General features: G+C 42.2%; 3 protein-coding genes and 1 non-coding gene across 8 annotated transcripts; 1 reads left to right on the forward strand and 3 right to left on the reverse strand.

The window, feature by feature from the left end:
* Positions 1–2952: 2952 nt before the first annotated feature.
* Positions 2953–5858, reverse strand: LOC129853737 (proliferating cell nuclear antigen). The gene is made up of 6 exons (XM_055920093.1): positions 5456–5858; positions 4532–4629; positions 4239–4306; positions 3924–4118; positions 3700–3823; positions 2953–3587 (listed from the first exon to the last, which is right to left on the reverse strand). The coding sequence occupies exons 1-6, from the start codon at positions 5674–5676 to the stop codon at positions 3511–3513; spliced, it is 783 nt and encodes a 260-aa protein (XP_055776068.1). The 5' UTR covers positions 5677–5858; the 3' UTR covers positions 2953–3510.
* LOC129854664 (small nucleolar RNA SNORD2) lies at positions 4711–4781 on the reverse strand. Its single transcript, XR_008759369.1, has one exon. It is a non-coding gene; the product is annotated as a small nucleolar RNA SNORD2 (small nucleolar RNA).
* Positions 5859–8277: 2419 nt separating the features above from the next.
* On the reverse strand, positions 8278–20732 carry LOC129853738 (putative aminopeptidase W07G4.4). The gene is made up of 16 exons (XM_055920094.1): positions 20658–20732; positions 18015–18056; positions 17693–17783; positions 17445–17593; positions 17207–17315; positions 16856–16983; positions 12521–12620; positions 12127–12202; positions 10768–10853; positions 10522–10626; positions 10345–10420; positions 10020–10138; positions 9855–9938; positions 9656–9713; positions 9350–9531; positions 8278–9259 (listed from the first exon to the last, which is right to left on the reverse strand). The coding sequence occupies exons 1-16, from the start codon at positions 20675–20677 to the stop codon at positions 9095–9097; spliced, it is 1590 nt and encodes a 529-aa protein (XP_055776069.1). The 5' UTR covers positions 20678–20732; the 3' UTR covers positions 8278–9094.
* Positions 20733–20927: 195 nt separating this feature from the next.
* fahd2a (fumarylacetoacetate hydrolase domain containing 2A) lies at positions 20928–24212 on the forward strand. Of its 5 annotated transcripts, none has more exons than XM_055920098.1 (8): positions 20928–21023; positions 21689–21957; positions 22044–22266; positions 22571–22630; positions 22737–22899; positions 22997–23105; positions 23340–23427; positions 23802–24212. In XM_055920098.1, exons 2-8 carry the CDS (start codon positions 21692–21694, stop codon positions 23862–23864), a joined length of 972 nt encoding a protein of 323 aa, XP_055776073.1. In that variant the 5' UTR covers positions 20928–21023; positions 21689–21691; the 3' UTR covers positions 23865–24212. The 5 variants fall into 5 exon arrangements, with proteins under 5 accessions (XP_055776073.1, XP_055776070.1, XP_055776072.1 ...); XM_055920095.1 differs by lacking the exon at positions 20928–21023 and adding an exon at positions 21030–21203; XM_055920097.1 differs by lacking the exon at positions 20928–21023 and adding an exon at positions 21030–21203 and having other exon boundaries at positions 21692–21957.
* Positions 24213–24486: the final 274 nt, after the last annotated feature.

Consider the following 24486-nt stretch of genomic DNA (forward strand, 5'->3'; position numbering starts at 1 on the left):
ATGTAGTGTATAACCCGCCAGCTGTATGTTCTTAATGTCGTCGTTCAGCCACGACTCGGTGAAACATAAGATATTACAGTTTTTAATGTACCGTTGGTAGGATATATGTGCTTTCAGCTCGTACTTTATTTTCCAGCGATTGAACATTAGCTAGCAGGACGAAAGACAAGGGAAGATTAGCCACACGTCACCTGATCCTCACAAGGCACCCAGATCTTTTCCCACTAAATCTCACTTTCCTTCTCCAGCGAATCACGGGGATCTTGGCCTGGTCGGGTGTCTGTAGTGGTATATCCCTCCCATCCGACTCATTGAAGAAGAACTCTTTGTCCAGTTTGAGGTGAGCAATCGCAGTTCTGATGTCCAGAAGCTATTTTCGGTCATAAAGAGACGGTAGCAGCAACATTATGTACAAAACAAATTACGAACGCGAAAAAACAAACAAAATAGAATTGCTGGTTGAGAGCCAATAAGATGGCAGCCTTCTCCTCCGGCGCCATCGTGAGAATGTCAACGTTGTGAACAGAGTGCCCCATGGTGGCGGTGGGGTTATGGTATGGGTAAGCATAAGCTACGGACAATGAGCACAATTGCATTTCATCGATGGCAATTTGAATGCACAGAGATACCGTGACAAGATCCTAAGGCCCATTGTCGTGCCATTCACCCGCCACCATCACCTCATGTTCCAGCATGTTAATGCACGGCCCCATGTTGCAATGATCTATTTAAATTGACTGATTTCCTTATATGAACTGTAAATCGTTGCATGTTGCATTTATATTTTGTTCAGTATAATTCCACTGCTCTATCTATCGCTACAGATATTCAGTATGAGACTGCCACCGTAGAAGTCGTAGATGCTGACGTCAAAGAGAGGGGCGCTGTACAAAACAAGTCATTAGCGATTGGATCGTTTCTAACCAATCAGAGCATTAAAGCCAACCAAAGTATGCTTTACCCAGGTGTTTAGGCTCTGGCCCAACCAATCGGTTTCTGGGACCAATGAGAATGATTGGAATGTGTTCACATTTCTGCTGAGTCCCCAACAACTGGATGTTCCGGTTTTCAGGGGAAATGAAGAGCTTTTTGGATGTTAACAAGGCGACACTCCATCTTAACTCCTCCTCCACATTTACTGGATTGGTTGAACAGTGCAGAAGAGAACCTCCCTCTACAGTTGTTTTTTGTTCTCGTCAAGACCACTATGTAGGGGATCTAGTTTCAGGCATTTATTTTACGCCTGCTACATTAGGTTAACATTAGAGAAGTTGTCGGGGAGATCAAATCCAGACCGTGGAGCAGAAACATTAGTGGGTGAGGCATTTGACCGAAGCGATATGGATGGGTATAGCCAGGCAAGAACCATCATACTTCATATAGGCTACTGGGTGAATCTTTATGAGTTGCCTGGCTCAAGAGATGTGGTGTGATAAATGACTAAGGATTGTGCAGCAATAATTAAAATAGAAAGGTTGCTACTGTACTTTTAAAATTATTAGAATGCATGGGCATAAATAATCAGAAATAACCATTTAATAAACATGGCTGGAGGAAGTGAAAAGCAAGGGAGAAGGATAGAGACAAAGGATGGAGGAGAGAAATGCAGGGGCTAACCAGAGAAGAGACAGACCTGTCACCAGAGGACTAGACTGAAAAAGACATGTTCAGTTAAGCTGTGATAGCTCCCTCAATATTTAATTAACCACTCACATCAAGATAAAGATTAATTACTTTATGAAATTAAAGTCTTCAGGGGAAGAAGTCCCTACCTAGGCTTCCTCCCGGATGAGGGGGAAGGATGGAATCATTGCCTGGAGTGAGCAACCTATGAAAGGCAGTCTTCATTTTAAAGTTGGTCACTTTCACTGAATCCCAGTGATGCGTAAACTCGTTACAGAGCACTGCAAACATGGAAATAAAGGTTTTATGAGGGAGCATCAGAGATTTAGAGAACATTTTCTAGATCAAAAACTATTTCCCCTGGTTGCTTTTAATACTAACTCAGTGCAGGTCAGCAGATTAGTTTTGTGAGAGCCTGTGGTAGCTGGGAATGGAATATAGAAATGCTATCTATAGTGAGATTGTAATCCAGTCCCCCCCTTGTTGCTTTTGGGCTGTTTGAACCCAGTGATATGCCATGGTTGAGAGTACAGTGGAGGAAGGGGAGTGGTGTAACTGGAGCAAGACGTACCAATGGGATTAAGGATTTAGTTTAGAAAACCCAGAATTACTGAGCTGTGTTGGCCAGCCCCATAGAGATATAATTGCCAGATGACATACAGTATATAGCCCATTTACTTATAGCCAGTCTGTTTGTGCCATCATGGCAAAATTTGTTTGGCTTGATAATGTCAGCAATAGTTGTCAAAGGCACAAACAGATCTGGGGCCAGGGTACTTTTTACTGCAGTCAAAAGCCAAGATTTTTTCCAGTCAAAAAGCTTTATCACATCTATGGCAACACAAAGTAATGCATTAATGTTGCACGTGTACAACGAGAAAGGCAAGATTGCAAGGAATTGTTAAGGCTCTAGGTAGTAACCACAAATGTGATCAGATTATTTTATCCCAATCAAACCTTAATTTGAAGAACCACCTGACCCGAGATGTTTAGTGAGAATGTATGCCTACACCTATGATGGTTCATTGGTATTAGCAATAAAACATGCACCATTAGTTTAAATACACTTAAATTGTTCAGGATAAAGCGTCCATTATAAATGTTTTTTTTTTTTTTTTAAACCCAGTTCTCAGGGACACAAATTAAGCCAATCCTGTAATAAACCGACATGCAAAGGATTTCCCATTGCAAGTGCTTCTTAGTCCAAAATGAATTTGAATCTGTGTCCAGGAATCCAGCCCCCAAATTAAACAGCGCAGTCAGGTCGGACAGTTGTATGGTTATGGGCACCACCTTGTGGTTGCAAATAAAACGTGCATACTACATAAATTACAATCAAATGATTTATTGGGACATTGAGTTCATGAATACAAAATTGGGGTGGTTAACATGACCACAGAAAATATTTACAGACATATCTACAAATCGAAATGAGAATTTGTTTTGCAAACAGATGACAGGGAGAGTGAGAAAGAGGGATGCGTGGACAAGTCTGTTGATCTTCCTCAGGGGCTGGATAGGTCACAGGTTAACAAATGAGCTTGAATAAGAACACTGATCATAGAAAAGACAGGGGGATCCATTAGTAGAACCCTTTCACCGTTGTCTAGCCATCTCAATTCAGATGCATGAATCAAACTGATATATCAAGCTGATATCAGTGAAGGACACATCAACCTGTATTTAGACCCATATTACCATAAACTCTCATGGATGCTGGAAGAGCTAGCCAAACAGTCACCACACAGAAATGTAGAACACAGATAAAACCAAAACCCAACAGCGATGCCATCCCTTTCCCTCTCTCACAACAGGAAGTTCCTCCTCCCCATCCACAGGAAGTAGGAACCAAGCCCGTTTTTCCATTGGACTTTTGACCAGGGAGGTTTAGGATGCCTCCTCATCGATCTTGGGTGCCAGGTAGTACTTAATGTGGCCCATGTCAGCTATCTTGTACTCCACCACTGTCAAAGAACAGATTAGTCAAATTAGATCAGTCAGACACCAGGAAACAAAACCCCACAGTACATACTAAGATGTGTGTTTATGGGTCTTGTTAGGTGGCAGGGTACCTACCGAGGGGGATGTCTGCAGACATGCTGAGGATGACGGTCTTGGAGAGGGGTGTGGCCTTGGTGAAAAAGTTAAGGTAGTTCAGTGCGAAGATCAGCTGGACTGGTTCGTTCATCTCAATAGTCACCTGAGTGTAAGGAAGGAGGGAGGGATTGGTCTCAAATAATATAGTGCATTATACAGGTAACGAGTCCTCATTTGGGACACAGAACACCCCCCATACTTACAGCTTCCTCCTCCTTGTCCACATTGCTGGTCTGGGACAACTTGACGTTGCCGGTGCCCAGCTCTCCCGTGGCAGAAAACTTAACGCCATCCTTTGCACAAGAAATCATAACGGCATCACCAATCTGAGAAAGGTCACGGCAGATACGAGCAAACTCCCCTGATGGCATCTTCACCACACAGCTGTACTCCTGCTCCTGGGGTAGGGAAGAGAAAGATGTGAGAATGTGGCTACTGAGGTGGTGTGATCTGGTGACGAATGCTAATGCCACTACGACTATTATTACTTAACGGAATGTCGGGAGAAGAACACTTACTGGGATTCCCAACTGTTCTACATCAAGATCCATCAGCTTCATCTCATAGTCGGACACCTTTTCCTGGTCTGAAAGAGCGAGACAGATTAACACTCATCTCTAATTAAACATCTAAATACATTACCAAGCATACATAAATGATAACAATGATAACAATCATGGTCCCTGACTCTTCAAGTCTTACTAATGGTATGAACCTCTATTTGGGGAATATATATAAAATCAAGCTCGAAATGAAATCCCTACAGTAAGAGTAGAGCTATTGATACAGATAGATGGATAAAGGTACTCACTGAGAGTCTCAAAGACAAGGGCGAGTGTGTCTGCGTTGTCTTCTGCTCTTAGAGTGATGATGTCCTCATTCCCCGCACACTTCAGGATCTTTGACATACTAGGAGGAAGAGGGTGGTAGACCAGTCAGCATCTGGCATACTGTTAAAGGAACAAGTTTTAAAACAGTATTCCTTCTTTTGAGTGATCAGTCTAAAAAGTTTTCACCATTATCAGGTCTGTCCCGAAAGATAATATGCCATCATTTTACTCAAAAACACCATATATTCTTTAATTGCTGACGCCCTGTAAAGACAAGTAGATTCGATATGTTGTGTGTAAGGCTATTTGAATAATTTAACTCTGCTCTTTCATTGGCTATGTAGCCATGTGATTCAAATGTAAGTCATCATGCCACTACATGAAGCACCATTGTCGAAGTCAAGATCTACTAAAAGTTAGATCGTATGATAATGTGATTGTATGTGGTTGGTAAGCGTGATCATTTGATCCATTTAGCCAATTTCCGAACAATAGTGACTGACGTCAGCTGACCTTCGCGGGTTCGAGAAATTCGCGCCAACCATCACGCAGAGGATTTGGCGCTCAAATTACGTCACACATTTTCAAAAGACGGCTTTGCACCATACATGTTACAGTATAACAGTAACATGCCGATTTACCCGTAACTAAAACTTAACGTCTAATATGTCCTCTTGTTACAGTAAAAAAAACTGTATGACAGGAGAATACACCTTCAAGACGCCAACTCAAGAAGCCAGACTAACGCTAGTTACCTTACTAACTGGCTGTAAATCCAGCCAATTAGACAAATCATTAAATATATAACTACATTCCTGATAAACGTAACGCTAAGTTATCGTTATCTGGCTTGCTAGCAAGCTAAACTTCAATCATACTGCCATATTCAATCAGTTTTTTCTCACCTGCTAAGATTGACTCCCATGGCGAGGTTGCGGTCGCAGCGGTAAGAGTCGAACCCGTCGCTGCGGAGGGTAAGCTGAACTAGGGAGACGTGGGACGAATCCATACTCTGGAGAGAAATACCCGACGAGCTCACGTCCCAACAGGCCTCTGTGATCAGGTCCTTCAGAGCCTCCAAAACTTTCTTCAGGATGGATCCCTGTACCAAGCGAGCCTCAAACATGATGGAATCTGTGTTTGGTTCAAGTAGAACTAAGAAAATATTTACTGAGACGTTTTCCCGTCAACTTCAGTGTTTTTAGGTCTAAATGTTGCCAGCTTGGTTACAAAAGAGCTCCTATTCTCGCGACACAAGTTGTCTCTTCTCTTTCTGGAGGGAAACTGGTTTGTGCAGCTCACTCGTGCGCGCTAAACTTGCTTTAATGCGAAAACGTCATTTCCGTAGAAACGTGCTAATCCGGCTCCTCCCACGGAAGAAGCTGAGGTACACTATTCTCCATCTTGATCTAATTTTAGCCACTTGTACATACCCGTCATACGCATGCATTGAGCCAAAATGGTATGCGTTACAACCTATTTGACACCGCCTCTCCAAATGCAAGGAAGTGATCAAAATAAGCAAGTCCGACATACTGCACATTTTTACATCGATTAAACATTTGATCTCAATACAGTTTTCAGTTCCCAAAACTAAAATCTGTTATGAACAGAGTGGACTAAGTTTTGTAGACTTTACCCTTTGCAAAAGTTTACAAAAATCGCGCTGTTTAGGAGTGCAAAGGCGAATTATGTTATTGCACACTTCACATTGTAGCCGTTGCGCCAATAGGATATCGCTATCGCGTACTGGGCTCTGCCCATAATACCTGCCCACTATGACTCATTTGTTCCCATTGGAAACGACAAGCTGTGGTCTGTAGGTTTAGTTATGAAAAAATATTTGTTGCAATAATAAAGACCATAGACCATTTTCTTTGTTTGCATACATTGCCGCACGAGGGCGATGCGCGCAAGTTGATGACAGAGCATGGGGTAGTTATTTTAGAACACCAGCAAAAATGTCAATGAGCATTAGCATTCTAGCTAATAACTGCGGCATCCAACATATTTATTTTGCAGAGATCACATCCAAATATAATCATAGCGACTGTTCAAGCAAGAATCAAAACATAATTGTAAGCGCATGAGAACCCAAAGTTATTTTGTTTAGAAGTAATACTGTAAATCTAGGCTATGTTGAATGGGCACAGGTGGCGATGACTTTCTTACTGCCACCAAATCACGCGCATCTGTGTGTGATGTACTCGAAAAAGGGTCTATAGGCAGCTCATTAGTTTGTGGAAGCTTATGATTTATACTGATCTGCGTGCCAGTTATATTTATTTATGCACATTTTCGTTCGTTTCAATAATAACGTTTTTGTCACGTGGTTAATCATAGAAATCTGAAGTAAAATAATAAAACGACCATATGGACATATTGATAGAATGTGATCCATAGAGCCCCACAGTGGTGTCATAATACCCATAACACCTAGCAGTCAAACAGGGAAATGGTTCCAATTGTTTTTCCACCATTCATTTTTCTCATAGGGGATTTTAGAAAACCTTTAACAAAGGGGCTGTGTTTTGTGTAGGTTTACCCTGCCGTAACTTTTTGATAACTGTTTAAATCTCTCGGACAAGGTGACTTATCAATATATTTGGCTCCATTTACTCTGATTCAAAACACACTAATTAGCATCAAAGTAGACATTATACAAGACTACAAACCCCTGCACGTCATCTCTAGCTGGCACCTTTGCTAACAGGTACATTTAAAGAAATGTAGCCAATTTATTAATTTCTACATTTAGCTAACATAGTTCATCCAGAAATTCTTACCTTTGCCTCGATTCGAGTCTCCTCCATATCATCATGGTATTTGTAGTTCTTTATGATAGCCATATTAGCAGCTAATTAGCATTTCATTTGTTGGGGGTAAATACAGGCAACTATATTGATAAGTCACCTTGTCGGAGAGAGATTTACACAGTTATTAAAACGTCATGCCAGTGTTAGCCTACATGAAACACTGCCCTTATTTTTAGGGTTTCTAAAATCCCCTATGGGAAAAATGAATGGTGGAAAACAATTGGAACAATTTCCCTGTTTTGACCGCTAGGTTTTATGGGTATTATGACTCATACTTTGGTACTCTATTGGCAGCTCAAGAAATGACAGCATGGAACTCAGATATAGCCTATAGGCCAATGCAGCTGTTGGCCTATTACTTACATTCAACTAACTAAAATACATAGGCCTAAAGCTGAAAAAAAAAACAGAAGAAAATATCCTGATAAATTCTGGTTCTTTCAATCATATTCATCCATCTTCTCCACCTGTCTGCCTAATTTCGATCTGTCTTGACTTGAGCTATTGCTAGAGAATTTCAAGCAGTTTATGACATTTCCACTCGATATATGGGATCATAATATTTTGTTTTTTCACACTGAGTCTTGGTGATGATCGCGGCCGGGAGTGTTGGAAAGATTTTTCAAATGGATGTAAAAAAAAAAATACTTTTGACTTGTGAGGTGAAAGGGGGATGGATACCTAGTCAATTGTCCAAAAATGTATTCAAATGAAATGTGTCTTCCGCATTTAACCCAACCCCTCTGAATCAGAGGTGCGTGCGGTGTACGTGGTGAGTTAAGACATTAACGATTGAAAAGAGAAACCAACGCTGCAGACTATGACTTACTTAAGGGTACTTTTTAAAAGTGTAGCTATGTGGTAGCATGAGCACAACTTTGGTTTTAGAAATGGGGACACACACACACACACATAATTATGATATATATATATATATATATCTTTATTTGTCAGATAAACACTCCAAACAGCCTACCCGACTGCTTTATCCAATGATAAAACTGGGGAGGGACAAAAATACAATTTCAGTATTGGGGGGGGGGGCATGTTCCCAGTGAAAGTTGCACCCCTGTGTGGTAGTAGAGTGGTGACCTGAGAGCACACAATTGGTTGTGAAGTGTTATCAAATGTAACGTAATATTTTAATTGTATAAAACTGACTTAATGTTGTTGGGCCCCAGGATGAGTAGCTAATGGGGATCCTTAATGAATACAAATAGACTTACAACCATATGATTGCTGACCTAATAGGCCTACCTATGTAACCTGTACCCATTTCGCAATACCTGGAACTAGCAACAGCTAACATTGATTGAAATAAACAAAAACAAAATGTATTATGCTTGATATTGTACTTGATATTGTCTGGCACACAACCACCTGACCTGCAACTCACAAAATGGCTGCATGAACAACAAAGCGTGTTTGGTAATTGAGAGTGTATTCAATACAGTGACTCATGTTAGAAATAGGGGTAAAAAAAATTGACATTTGAGATTGAATGATAAACAGTAGCAGAATCTTAGAAATATAATCTATAGAACAACAGATTTTAGAGGTATTGGAATGATCAAAATTAACTGCCAATATCATTGATGGATATCTGTTTTCATGAATACTTTGTGAAACATCAATTGAACTGGCACTATCAGGACTGCTCTATGTGATATTTCTCATGAGACGGAAAATAGGGTCCATTTGACACATTCTATTTCTATCATCAAATTGCTAGGCTCTGGGCAGGGCGTCGTTGGGTTGATAGGCACGGGGCAGGATGTAGTTGGTAGCCATGGCGAGGATTGGAGCGCCGGTGGGAACACCAGGGAAGGGGCCGCTAGAGCCAGCGATGTCGATGTGAGAGTAAGGCAGAGGAGTGCCAGAGTCCACGCCGTGCTGATGGAAGGAAACAAGACAAACACAAAAAGAAGCGATTAGTTTAGATTCAGGGTTATGAACAGGGCTGTGGAGCGTGTGTGTGTGTACCTTGTCCAGCCCAGAGGCCATGATGAGGAAGGCAGCGGGGGTCTGATGTCCACGGGGGGTAGCAGAGGATGGTAGGTTGTTGCTTTGCAGAATCTCCTCATACTCTGACTTCCCCTTATGGAAGTCATAGTCTTCACGCCTGATACTGGACACCTCAAACAGATCACCCAGAACCTCCCCTGCTACAGAGGGAGAGATAAAGGACTAACAGGTTACATACAACGCGTTCATACCAGAAAACCCATGTTTCGACCTGTAAACCCTGGTTTGCTGATTTGTTTGAATAGTGTGTGTCGAGCGTCTCACCTTTCTGCCACTGACGGGCATTGCCAGAGCGATGGGCAGCTCCATTGTCCATGATGATCTATAACCGAAAGAGTTTAAATCAACAACTTTACATTATTAGCAATCATTCTCACCATGGCCAGTGTGCTATTATATAAAGAGTCTGTGTATGGTACAGTACAGATACTGTGTGTGTGTGTGTGTAAGGTCCAGTACTCACAGAGTAGTTGGGTCCCATGGCTCTGATGGCATGTCCTGTCAGAGTGGCAATGGTAAACAGCTGAGGAGATACCTCACGTACCGCCTGTAGAGGAAGACATGACATTAAGGTGACAGAGAATAGGTTTCACAGGAGGAACGTGGAATAGAGTTGTGTATCCTTTACCTTCTCTTTCATCTCACAAAGCAGGTCGACCATCACCATGCGTCCCTCAGCATCTGTGTTCCCTACGCGAACCCTGCGACCCGCACGGGACACCACCAGCTCATCAGCTACGTAGCAGTCTGACAGAACAGAGAGAGAAACACAACACACAATCCTTAAACCCTCATTCTGTCAGAGAGACAGAACACATCACACACATATTTAGGAGAGGGAAGAGGCCAACTACTCAGTAGGTGAAACCATTGAAATATAATCTATATTCGATTTTTATATTCTAGATTCTATTTCTATGGGTGAAACCCTCACCCCACAACATCACACTGACCTGAGCCCACGCTGTTCCTCACCATCGCCATGCTACCCACCACCTTCAGATGCTTGGGCTTGAGTTTGGCCAGGACCTGACAGGACACAGCTACATGTTAGCAGGAGTAACAGACTATGTCAGGGACTATGAGTCCACTAGTGATCACTGAAGGGTATCAAAGTATTAGTTATTTACCTGGAAGAACCCAGCTACAGCAGCAGCACCACACTTATCTCTGTGCATGCCAGCCATGATGCCACCAGCCTTGATGTCAGCTCCACCGGTGTCATAGGTGATGCCCTGAGAGAGACACACACACACACATAAATGCATGCATGTTACACACAGAAAAACACGGTCATGACAGGAACACCCCACGCCATTATCAATTCATAATTTCCCCCTCTTCCACCCCCCCTCCTTCCTCTCTCTCCTGCTCACCTTGCCGACCAGCATCAGTGTGTGTTGAACGGGTCCTTCTCCACAGTACTGCAGCTTGATTACTCTGGCCTGGTGACGAGGCACAGCTACAGAAGACAAACCCACATGGATGAAAAAGACACAAAGACACACACACACAAAAAGTATTTAGGCCCCTAGACTTTTTCCACATTTTGTTACGTTACATCCTTTTTCTAAAAATGAATATTTAAAAACAGAAATACCTTATTTATATACGTATTCAGACCCTTCGCTATGAGACGTGAAATTGAGCTCAGGTGCATCCCGTTTCCATTAATCATCCTTGAGATATTTCTATAACTTGGGAGTCCACCTGTGGTCAATTCAATTGATTGAACATGATTTGGAAAGGCACACACACCTGTCTATAGAAAGGTCCCACAGTTGACATTGCATGTCTGAGCAAAAACCAAGCCATGAGGTCGAAGGAATTGTCCGTAGAGCTCAGAGACAGGACTGTGTTGAGGCACAGATCTGGGGAAGGGTACAAAAACATTTCTGCAGCATGGAAGGTCCCCATGAACACAGTGGCCGCCATCATTTTTAATGGAAGAAGTTTGGAAACACTTAGACTCTTCTTAGAGCTGGAGTACGGTCAAACTGAGCAATCCGGGGAGAAGGGCCTTGGTCAGGGAGGTGACCAAGAACCCGACAGAGCTCCAGAGTTCCTCTGTGGAGATGGGAGAACCTTCCAGAAGGACAACCATCTCTTCAGCACTCCACCAATCAGGCCTTCATGGTAGAGTGGCCAGACAGAACTCTTCAGTGAAAAGCACATGACAGCCCGCTTGGAGTTTGCTAAAAGGCACCTAAAGACTCTCAGACCATGAGAAACAAGATTCTCTGGTCTGATGAAACCAAGATTGAACTCTTTGGCCTGAATACTAAGCGTCACGTCTGGAGGAAACCTGGCACCATCCCTGCGGTGAAGCATGGTGGTGGCAGCGTCATGCTGTGGGGATGTTTTTCAGCAGCAGGGACTGGGAGACTAGTCAGGATCGAGGGAAAGATGAACGGAGCAAAGTACAAAGAGATCCTTGATGAAAACCTGCTCCAGAGCACTCAGGACCTCTGACTGGGGCGAAGGTTCAATTTCCAACAGGACAACGACCATAAGCACAAAGCCAAGACAACACATACTTTTGTAAATTAGATATTTCAGTGTAGTTTTTTTTCTTTCTACAAACCTGTTTTTACTTTGTCATTATGGGGTATTGTGTGTAGCTTGATGAGGGGAAAAAACAATCTAATACATTTTAAATAAGGCTGTAACGAAACAAAATGTGGAAAAAGTTAAGGGGTCTAAATACTTTCCGAACGCACTGTACACACACTTACCATTGGCACAGCGGTTCACAGCAGCGAGGCAGGGATACTCCTTCTCCAGCACCTTCAGATCACTCACCACATCCACCTGAGACAGGCCGGTTCAGCATGATCACATTAACACTAATACATTAGTGAGATCCAGTACTTGAGAGAAGTAGAAATGACATATGCTGGCTTCTATGGAATGGAGTGCTCATCTACATAAAGTCATATTCCAAAAAAGAAAAGGTGATGGCATCTCCCAAAAAGTCCACAACTAAGAGCTTCGACAATGACAGCAACAGTTTTTTTCCCCAATCAATAAAAAATCCCCTATGAATAAAATACTTTTGTTGATGTCTTTTTGGGAGATACCATCACCTTTTCTTTTTTTGGATGTATGATTAAAGCCTCTCTCTCTCACCTGCACTGGGCTCTCCTTAAAGAGGGCCTGGACGTACTCAGCTACACGAGGAGCAGCCATCCTCTCAGGGTCAGACCCTCCTATGTCACGGCAAGCAAGCCTGGAGAGAGAAAGATCATATATGCACTACCATTCAAAAGTTTGGGGTCACTTATAAATGTCCTTGTTTTTGAAAGAAAAGCACACAAAAGTCCATTAAAATAACATCAAGTTGATCAGAAATACAGTGTAGACATTGTTAATGTTGTAAATGACTATTGTAGCTGGAAACGGCAGATTTGTTATGGTATATCTACATAGGCATACAGAAGCCCATCAGCAACCATCACTCCTGTGTTCCAATGGCACGTTGTGTTAGTTAATCCAAGTTTATCATTTTAAAAAGGCTAATTGATCATTAGAAAACCGTTTTGCAATCATGTTAGCACAGCTGAAAACTGTTGTCCTGATTAAAGAAGCAATAAAATTGGACTTCTGTAGACTAGTTGAGTATCTGGAGCATCAGCATTTGTGGGTTCGATTACAGGCTCAAAATGGCCAGAAACTAATTACTTTCTTCTGAAACTCGTCAGTCTATTCTTGGTCTGAGAAATTAAGGCTATTCAATGTGAGAAATTGCCAAGAAACTGAAGATCTCATACAACGCTGTGTACTACTCCCTTCACAGAACAGCGCAAACTGTCTCTAACCAGAATAGAACGAGGATTGGGAGGCCCTGGTGCGCAACTGAGCAAGAGGACAAGTACATTAGTGTCTCGTATGAGAAACAGACTCCTCACAAGTCCTCAACTGGCAGCTTCATTAAATAGTACCCGCAAAACACCAGTCTCAACGTCAACAGGGAAGAGGTGACTCCGGGATGCTGGCCTCCTAGGCAGAGTTCCTCTGTCCAGTGTCTGTTCTTGTGCCTTATCTTAATCTTTTCTTTTTATTGGCCAGTCTGAGATATGGCTTATTCTTTGCAACTCTGTCTAGAAGGCTAGCATCCTGGAGTCGCCTCTTCACTGTTGACATTGAGACTGGTGTTTTGTTTTTATTGATTGGTCAGTTACCCTAGCCAATTCCCTAATTTTCACACTGACACAGTAATAAACAGCTCTAACGTTACAGGCTTCATTGTCAAATCAAATGTTATTGGTCACATACACGTGATTAGCAGATCTTATTGCGGGTGTAACGAAATGCTTGTAGCTCCGACAGTGCAGTAATATCTAACAAATTACACAACATATACCCAAAACACACAAATCTAAGTAGGAATGAATTAAGACTATATACATATGGACGAGCGATCTCAGAGCGGCAAGGACAAAGATACAGTATAATAGTATAGAAAAACAGAATATACATTTGAGATTATTAATGCAAGATATGTACGCATTATTACGTGAATGAGATACCGTAGAATAGTATAGAAAACACATGAGACGAGTAATGCCAGATATGTAAACATGGTGCACAGTAGAGGTCTGCACGAGACCGTTTTCTTCATCCCGCTCCTGCCCACACTCGCTGGCTTTCTGTCCGACTCCCATGTTCCCAAACCCAACTGCAGTCCCGCAATGTTATTTTTTTAATGTAACCTTTATTTAACTGGGCAGGTCAGTTAAGAACAAATCCTTTTTTACAATGACGGCCTACCCTGGCAAAACCCGAACTAAGCTGGGCCAATTGTGCGCCGCCCTATGGGAATCCCAATCACCGCCTGGATGTGATGCAGCCTGAATTTTAGGCGTATGTGAAACAGCTCACGGTCCCAGCAATTTTGCGCCCTATAGGCAACATCAAATGCGCAACAATAACTTAAGAAAAAGGTTAAATGATCAGAGATTCTCACACGGCCATTACATTGTATTACTGGCCTATTTCAGCCAATGTGCTAGATGTAGTTTGAAGAAAGCAGAGTTGAAGAGACTTGCACTTTCTCTTGAGCTATTTTTATAGCCTACCTTTTAGGAGTGGGAAGATTTTCAGACGAGAAATATGGGTGATCAATATTTAAGCCTATTTCTAGGCAATGTAACCTAATCATAGGCCTATTTAGAAGTACATTTCCTTGGAAAGACAACTACCCTGTGCGTCTTCGACCATGTATAGGCTATAGCCTACTCTATTTAATTGAGACCACACGCGTACCTGATCTCGTAAGTATGGCTACTGAACTGGAAGCAGCAAGAATGATGACAGCGACACTTGTTAGGTTTTGCATAGGCCTATAGGATATAGCCGACCTTTAAGAGGAAGATTTTCAGGCATGGTCTTTTTCATGGTCTGAGAGTCCTTTAACTGCCTTTTAGCAAACTCCAAGCGGGCTGTCATGTGCCTTTTAGTGAGGAGTGGCTTCTGTCTGGCCACTCTACCATGAAGGCCTGTTTGGTGGAGAGCTGTAGAGATGGTTGTCCTTCTGGAAGGTTCTCCCATCTCCACAGAAGAACTCTGGAGCTCTATCAGAGTGACCATCGGGTTCTTGGTCACCTCCCTGACCAAGGCCCTTCTCTCCCGATTGCTCAGTTAGGCCGGGCGGCCAGCTCTAGGAAGAGTCTTGGTATCCTTCCCCAGATCTGTGCCTCGTCACAATCCTGTCTCAAAGCTCTACAGACAATTTCTTTGACCTCATGGCTTGGTTTTCACTCTGACATGCACTGTCAATTGTGGGACCTTATATATACAGGTGTGTGCCTTTCCAAATCATGTCCAATCAATTGAATTTACCATAGGTGGACTCCAATCAAGTTAGAAACATCTCAAGGATGATCAATAGAAACAGGATGCACCTGAGCTAAATTTCAAGTTTCATAGCAAAGGGTGTGAATAGTTGTGTAAATAAGGTATGTTTTTTATTTAAAATTTGCAAAAATGTCTAAAAACCTGTTTTCGCTTCATCATTATGGGGTATTGTGTGTAGATTCATGAGGAATACAATTCATTTAACCCAATTTAGAATAAGTCTAACGTAACAAAATGTGGAAAAAGGGAAGGGGTCTGAATATTTTACGAATGCACTGTAGGAACTATCTTCCTTTATTTGCAATCATGGATCTGGAGTGAATCTGACGTATAGTTCATGAGAAGATAATTTTTGAGCATTAGCGTTACATATGCAAAGAATTAGTTGTTAATAGTTTCCTTGTTTTTTTTTTTAGATAAAAATACCAAATTCAGTGTGGTTCATCTTAGGTACGTGCATAATAGCGATGAAAAGTTTCAAGTTGTTAGGCCACGTAAAATGGATACGTGAAATCTTATTTTTGGTTTGTCAATAACTCAGCCATCTTTTGACCAATCCCTTAGCTTTTCTCAACCTAAGTTAAGACATGTACCACCGTAGGCATACATTCCAAATGTGGTGTCATTTGGTCCTATTATTTATGACAAGAATATTAAGTATTTTTTAAGCATATTAGTGTATGTGCTAATATGGATCTACTGGTATAGTGTGGCCATCTTTGAATGCAGACCATAAGATTTGTTTTATAATTAAATAGTCAAATAAGTGAATTGAAGATATCAATGCCAAACTTCACATGGTTCCTTATGTTAACGTCTTTGATTACCCTTAAGTTGACAGGCCATCGTGAAGACCAAAAGTATGAAAAAAAAAATAATAATAATAATTGATGAACAATTATTTTTGGCCTTACTGCTATTAGCCCATACAATAACAGATTCACTACATGGAACAACTGATAGTCCGCCAATGTATGTAACCACTTATTTTTGGCACTAAACAGTCTCCATATATACTTCCATACATTTTTTCAACTCTATCGGGCGACCTTCACATGAGTCTTGTGAGGCCTGTTGCCGTCCTAAAGCAAAGCAACCGATGTCTCATGGTCTGACACCGCTCTAGTGCCGTCACCTTTCACCGCAGATGGGGAAGTGCGACATCGGCGGATGAGACAGATAACAGATACGTTTACCTTAAACCGACGGATCTTTATGGGGATTTTTATTATTACGCTAATTAGGCTTCCTCTGGGGCACAGACAGACTCTAGCGGGTTAAATGAACACATAAAATCTGATTTCCTTATTTATCAATAACCCAGCCATCTTTTAACCAATCTTTACATTTTGTTTTCAAACTAAGTTAAGAAATGTACCATGGGCCAACATTGGTGTGATTTGGACGTATGGTTCCTGAGAATACGTTATTAAAATGTTAAAAAAACAATATATATATTCCAAGATGGAGGAAAATCTGTCTCAACAGACCTAATGGGTTCTTGAGGAAAATCTGTTCAGCATGATCACATTTAACATATAAAAATGTCTCCCCATAAGAGAGATCTCTCCTTTGTTACAGATGAAAATATGGGTGTGCGCAACTCACCGTCCACTCTCCAGAGCAGAGACCAGATCCACCAACTCCTTTCCCTGGGCCTCCTGGTCCACCCACAACCCTAGAACACACACTTTATACGGGCTGGGCTTTACACACACCTCCCTCACCTCCAGAGGCTGCAAGAGAGTGAGAGAGGGGAAAGAGAGAGATTGTGGATAAAGGATGAATGTCAGCACCACATTTGGAACAAAAGACAATTGAGCTCCACCTGTGTGCAAAGGCTCTGTTAAAAAAAAAATTGGGCATAGGAGTGCGTTCAGCTCGAAACATTGCACAATAAAACAACGGGAGAAATCGTCAGTGTTCAGGTATCTATTGCTTATTTCACAGTGTTCTCACCATGTAGAGGGCGTGCAGGGCCCCTAGGGCAGCAACCATGGTGCTCCTGTCATAGCTGCTGTGACGAGGACAGACCAGCAGGGGGCGCTGCATGCCTGCCTTCATGGCCCTGAAGAAATACCCACAGTACATGGTAATGAATGGGAGAAATACACACAGGACAGGAATACAGATATATAGTAACCTCTTGGTACATTTTGTGTGTGTGTATATATATATATTTGGTGTTGACTTGGACCTCTTGATGCCATTAACGGCTGCGTCGCTGAAGCGTCGGACGTCATCGTAGTCCCGGTTAACGGGCCCGGTGGACGCAAACACCAAGCGTTTACCAGGCAACCCCGGAACCATCAATACCACCACCTTATCTCCCAGACCACAGTCCACCTTGAGGAGAAAGGAGAGAGGAGAAATGAGAGAGGAGAAGAGAAAGTAGGGGTATATTCATCTATCTATGTTGTTGGTGTGGGTGTGTGCATGACTCACAGAGCTGTAGTCCTGCAGAGGTGCTTTCAGACATTCCAGCTCCTTGGGCAGCGTGTCATAACTCTGGGTCACCAAGACTATGCCATCATAACTAGGAGAAAACACACACAGAGCACACACATTTTGTTCTTCCACACTTGTGGCGAAATAAAATACATTTCCAAATCCTATTTTCCCTAATCCCAACCTTAACCCCTAATCCAAAACCTAAACTTAAAATAGCATTTGACTGTCCCCAGGAGAGAATTTTCCTTGTTTTAACCCCCCTCCACACACACACAAACATGACATGTGATCTGACCAGCAGTTCCTCAATACTCACTTCTGGTTCTTACAGTCAGTGGTCCACTCGATGGGCTGGACACTATAGAGAGAAACACACGTTCAATACAGCTCAATATAGGCTCAATTGTATTGGTCTTGAAGGTCCAACTCAGTAGCCTGGTACCAGATTTGTTTGTGCTCTTACCTACTAACTCCATTGCTGTCATTGTTAAGCCAAACATTGTTTGACATGACAATGGGTGACCAAGGAGTTGGCTACAATTATAGCACAAACAGACAGCACTGGTTACCAACTCAGAAAACGGTGATACAAAATTGCTTTAAATTCCTGTCTGGTATTCTCTACTGCAGGGTTAGTGATATCAGTGACATTGGGTCAAAGTCTGGCTTCGGAGAAACCTTTGCTCTCCAAATAATCTGCAGGACTTGTGCACACTTTGACATCTCATTAGTCTAAAGCAGCTCTTTTGCGTTCACCTGTCCAGTCTATTCACATTAGTACAAATGCAGAAAGAAAGGAGATGAGGAAAGGACATCCCTTTAGACCATTGAGATGCACCCTGTGATTTAATATATGCCATTTAGCAGACACTTTTATGCAAAGAGACTTATAGCCATGCGTGCATACACTTTAAGCATGAGTGGTCCCGGCAATCAAACCCATTATCCTGGCAATGCAAGTGCCATGCTCTGCCAACTGAGCTACAGAGGACCCAGCCCATTCAATAGACGATCAGGTTAAACGTTATACCGTCTATCCACAAAGCTGTTTGCCACTTGAGGCAAATTCCCCAACGCTTCCCAAATGCTCTGTCTAAACGCAAATATGCCTGGCACCCGTTAGTTTTGGAAACATTTGGAACTTAACTCTCATATATGGGAGATATACATTTTCAAATACAAAAGAAACACTAACTGTACGCAGTTAAGAAAAATTGCACCTAGCTGTACTTTGAGAAACACTGGAAATGTGGAATGGAATGGTCCAATGGAAATGCAAGCGCAAGGTGAGAGGATGTGTCGTAGCAGAGGCTGTGTGTAAAAACATCAGCGTGCAACTTTGCTAAAATGCGCACAGTAAGTGTATCTTTTGTATTCTAAAGATAATTTTTTCGCTTATATGAAAGTTTAGTTCGGAAGGTTTCCAAAACCGTATCGCAAGTTAAGCGTATTTGTGTTCAGACAGAGCGCCAAAATTAGTTCACATAGTTAGTAGTTCACATGGAGCCAGCTGTGGTCCTTATCATCAGGGGGATAAGGGGGACCGGCTGTAAACTGGGTATACCCCCTTGGGTTCTAGAGAGATACAAAGGACCATGAGATGCACCCTGTGTGAGATGCAGAGTTGCAGACTACATGAGCCTGACTTAGTACTCATCTTTCCATTGCACAAACCATGCTTTGAATGATATGCAGTATTCTAAAAAGGACATTGTTCCCTTTCCTGTCATGTGTGTAGAGTCATGCATTTGGAATGAGAATAATATGTAATGACGTCATATGGGGAACATTTCAATTTGAGATACTGTTTTGAGGGAAGTAACAAGAAGTAGGCACATGACCTAGCAACAGAAAGTACAAATTGGCAGATTAGATAGGCCAATAGGGCTTTAATAGAAGGCTAGCTTGCTGGTACTTAGTTGCAATTTTTCCTCCATCTGGCTAAGTAGCTGTCTGCAAAGACAATGGACAGTCCACCCCATGCGGACAGTGGTACTCAGTGATGCGTTGTTTGCCCCAATCATAATACTTTGTATTCAGGACATAAAGTTAATTTCTTTGCCACATTGCAAAAAGGATGCATGTTTTGGAATATTTGTATTCTGTACAGGCTTCTTTATTTTCACGCTGTCATTTACCTTAGTATTGTGGAGTAATTTCAATGTTTATCCATCCTCAGTTTTCTCCTATCACAGCCATTAAACTAGAACTGTTATAAAAAGTCACCATTGATCTCATGGTGAAATCCCTGAGTGGTTTCCTTCCTCTCTGGCAACAGTTAGGAAGGGTGCCTGTATATTTGTAGTGACTGGGTGTATTGACACACCATCAAAGGTGTAATGAATAATTTCACCATGCTCAAAGGGATATTCAATATCTGTTTTATTTATTTATACCCATCTACCAATGGTGCCCTTCTTTACAAGGCATTGGAAAACCTCCCTGGTCTTTGTGGTTGAATCTGTGCTTGAAATGCACTGCTCGACTGAGGGACCTTACAGATGATTGTATGTGTGGGGTATAGAGATGGGGTAGTCATTCAAAAATCATGTTAAACACCATTATTGCACACAAAGTTAGTCCATTCAACTTATTAAGCAAATGTTTACTCCTGCACTTATTTAGGCTTGCAATAGCAAAAAAAATCTAAACCCATTCCACGTTATCATGATGGGCTATTTTGTGTGTGGGCCTGTGACACAAAACCTAAATTTAATCAATTTAAAATTCAGGCTGTAACACAACAAAATTAGGAAAAAGTCAAAGGGTGTGAATACTTTCTGAAGGCACTGTGTGCACTCAATCCTGTTTAGGAAAACCACGTCTCAATAAATACCATTGCTCATTCATTAATTAATACGCAATAACAACAGATCCTGCACACATGCATTTCATAAAGTACATATTCTGACGGAAATTTTGCACGGAACGGCTGAATGTATGAATAAAATGGGCTTACTGGGTACACGTTGCTGCCATTCCGACGTTTTGAGGGAAAAAGACAGCAAGCTAAACCGTCAGCTGACACAACGAAGCTTCCTCGGTCAATCACGTGATTTATCAACGTCCTTTCAACGTAGTCCTGGGAGTTGTAATTTTTACATACTGATTATTACGCGGAAATATGCAGATTATCTACACATAAAAAAGTATCCAAATATAGTATCAATTGGAAGTGTTATATATATGATGTACATACTAGAGAAGTATCTACACTTCAGATTATATATAATTGAGTGACAGTAGCCAATAAACTGAACTACAAATACCGAACCAGGAAGTCCAATCCTGTGCATGTTGTCTGGTCAGTAGACAAGCCAGCAAGGTGAGTGCCTGATCATTGGTCCAAAGTGCAAGAATGAGACGGTTTATTAGACTTTTCACCTGACTGACCATATGATATGCTCTTGATTGATTTGAATATATTTGCAGATTTGGTTGTGCAACATTGTTGTTGGCTTGTGGTTATTTTGCATTTGCGGAGTCAGTAATCACTGGTTTTCAGGTAGGACGGTTTTAACTGAATATAGTTACTGTACGACTTTATATTATCTTGATTGTAAAGATACTGTAACTGTATGTTATCTACAGGAGTAGAGTTTGCGGTCAGGGTGATAAGGTTATCACTAATAAAATAATTTACATTGCAACTAAGAGTTTGAAGAAACCCGCAAGGGTTTATTAGATATTTTGGCAATTCCTTTGCTCTGTCCATATTCGGGTTTCTGAGATGTCAAAGTGCAACTAACTACGCTAGAGCTCTGAACTCATTAGTCACTTTACTGCATCATAAGACAGTATATAGGCCACTGCACTTTGAGGTTATCTACAGAAATTGTTCAGTACTTCCTTAATTGGGATTGGACAATTCTTAGCCCACCCTGTGTTCTGAAACTATGAAATTCACCCCTTCACTTTCTTTCCTTTTTGTACATTTACTCGTTGTCTCTGCTTTTCTCTCTTAGTATTTTTCCTGCTCTCTGTTCTCAGTAGATGAGACTTCCTCTTCACTCCTTGTCTCTCATCTCGAGGAGCTTGTCTGACAGGCTGTCTGCTATCCCCGGTAGGCGGGGAGTGTGTGGCGCTGCGATGCGATTGGTGCAGTTCTGCCGCCAAGGCGATGAGGGAGGGGTTAGAGTCGGCGTTGATCTGGGGGAGGGGCTAGGGGTCGTTGACCTTAAGGCCTTTGACCCTTCGATGCCCATGACAATGAGAGAGCTACTGGAGATGGGAACGAAGGGCATGCAGTGTGCACAGAGGTAACACATACACAACACACACTGTCTTGTTGCTTGTCAGTAGCCATCCTTTCCACCCAGAGCAAATACTCTCCTCTTTCTCTCAGGGCACTGGAGGTTAGTCCTGCTCAGTGTGTGGTTCCCTTTGCTGAGGTGAGACTGCTGTCCCCAATCCTAGCCCCAGAGAAGGTGGTGTGTGTGGGGATGAACTACCGGGACCACTGCATTGAGCAGAACGCCCCTATCCCTAAAGATCCAATCATCTTCAGCAAGTTCCCCAGTGCCATTACTGGGCCATTCGATGACATCACACTGCCCGACGAGAGCCAGGTGAGAGCAGCTTTAGTCACTGGGCGTGTTCCTCTGCCCAGGTGTTGCTGACGCATGCCAGATCCTACAACACCTGGATAGGTATTTTACGTATCAGCTAACCACATAATATGTTATAGCAATCCTCCTCTGGGCCTCTGTCAGGCCCAGAGGAGAAGATTGAGAATCAGTAGATTTGCATGATCCTAGATCCGTGCCTGATACAATTATAATTAACATAGGCACTGTAGTCTGGGTGTTACACAGTTTCTGCATTCAATAACTTAATTGATGGATTCTTATTCCTGGTTATCCCTGATTGGAGGAGGTGGACTGGGAGGTGGAGCTAGCCTTTGTGATTGGACGAAAGGGGAAACACATTAAGGTGAGTCTGAATACAACTTGACAGACACAGGGGTTTCATGTCCCACAGATGAGCTCACTCTACCTATGCGTACACCCCCCCCCCCCCCCTCCACTCTCTCTCCAAGGAAGAGGATGCTATGTCTTACGTGGCAGGTTTCACCGTTGCCAACGATGTCAGTGCACGTGATTGGCAGATGAAACGCAACGGGAACCAGTGGCTGCTGGGAAAAACCTTTGACAGCTTTTGTCCTCTCGGCCCCGCCTTAGTGACCACCTCCGCTGTGACGGGTGAGAGAGGCAGGGAGAAACACAAGATAAAATGTATACATATAATTTGCTTACTTTGGCAGAGTGGTTGCTAAAATGTATCTGTATTTGTTGTCAGACCCCCATAACCTGGGTATCCGCTGTCTGGTGAATGGAGTTTCAGTCCAGAACAGTAACACTGACCAGCTGATCTTTAAGACTGAGCAAGTGGTGGCCTGGGTCTCACAGTGAGTGACACACACACACACACACACACACACACACAATGTGTTCATAGTTCTTGTGATGGTAATACTTTTCTTGAGCCCTCTATCACAAGGTATACATAACCCAGTCACTAACAGTTATGACAACTGAGTTACACTGTCATCACAAAACCAATATTTGTGACGGCTAATGAGTAGTCTACAGTTGCTCTATGATAACAAAGATTTGCATGTGTGTGTTTTCTCCTGTGTTAGGTTTGTGACGTTGTCTCCAGGTGACGTGTTTCTGACAGGGACTCCTCCAGGTGTGGGTGTGTTCAGGAACCCACCTGTCTTCCTCAAGGTCAGCATCACACACTTATATAAAGACATTCGTTGTGTACCAGGCTGACTACTTTTCAGATGTTGTAATGAATCAATCAATGGTTGTGTGCTACTATGACTGATTGCTAAATCATATGATTAGGTTAGCTGATATGTTAAACACCTATCAAAGTATTTTGAGATCTGACATATGTCTGTTGTGTAGTTAGCCTGGAATGAATCCATATTGTTACATATAGTAGTAATGAACTCCACATCCACCCCAAGCTCTTGTAGGGCTAGGCACTTCCCATAGATCTGAAAAGATCAGATAGGGCACACGAGTTACACGCGTTGCCTGTTGTGGTCCTGTCTTGTGAAAGGTGTAATGAAGTGTTCCTGTGTGTGTTTCAGAAAGGAGATGTGGTGGAATGTCAAATAGACCAGGTCGGGGTCATACGCAACAATGTTGTCTGAACTCTGACCCCTGACGCAACCAGCCTATTGGACAGCTCTCTCTTCAATCTTGATTCAGCTCTCTTTGGACCAAAGTGTCATTAATCTAGTCTACTGTAAATCTGTAAATCAGATCTAATCCATGTTTGAAAGGCTTTGTTTACACAGGAAGCCCAATTATGATATTTTTCCCAATTATTGACAAAAGCTCTAATCTGATTGGTCAAAGGATCCAAATTAGACTGCCTGTGTAAACAGCCAAAGATGGTGAATTAGGTTTGTAAACTATCAATCTAACTAAAGTTGCACATTTTTTTGTGGAATGTCTATAGAATTGAAAAGATTACTTTTATAAATTCAAGTTCTTTATTCTTGTTTTCTGTGATCCTTCTTATACAAAACATATACTGTCATGATACTACAGTACCACTCACATGGCTAAATGTGTGACTAGTTTTCACGAAATCATGTCTCCTATAACACTGCTTTCCAATGGCACCCTATTTACTACATAGTGCACTAGTTTTTATTAGGGACCAAAAGTCAGAAGTAGTGCACTATATAGGGAATAGGGTGCCATTTAGGACCAGTCAAGTGACATTTGGAACACACAGAACAGTGATTACTCATCTCTAACTGGACG

Source organism: Salvelinus fontinalis, chromosome 4 (assembly GCF_029448725.1).
Source record: "Salvelinus fontinalis isolate EN_2023a chromosome 4, ASM2944872v1, whole genome shotgun sequence".
In the NCBI taxonomy this organism is placed as follows: Eukaryota; Metazoa; Chordata; class Actinopteri; order Salmoniformes; family Salmonidae; genus Salvelinus; species Salvelinus fontinalis.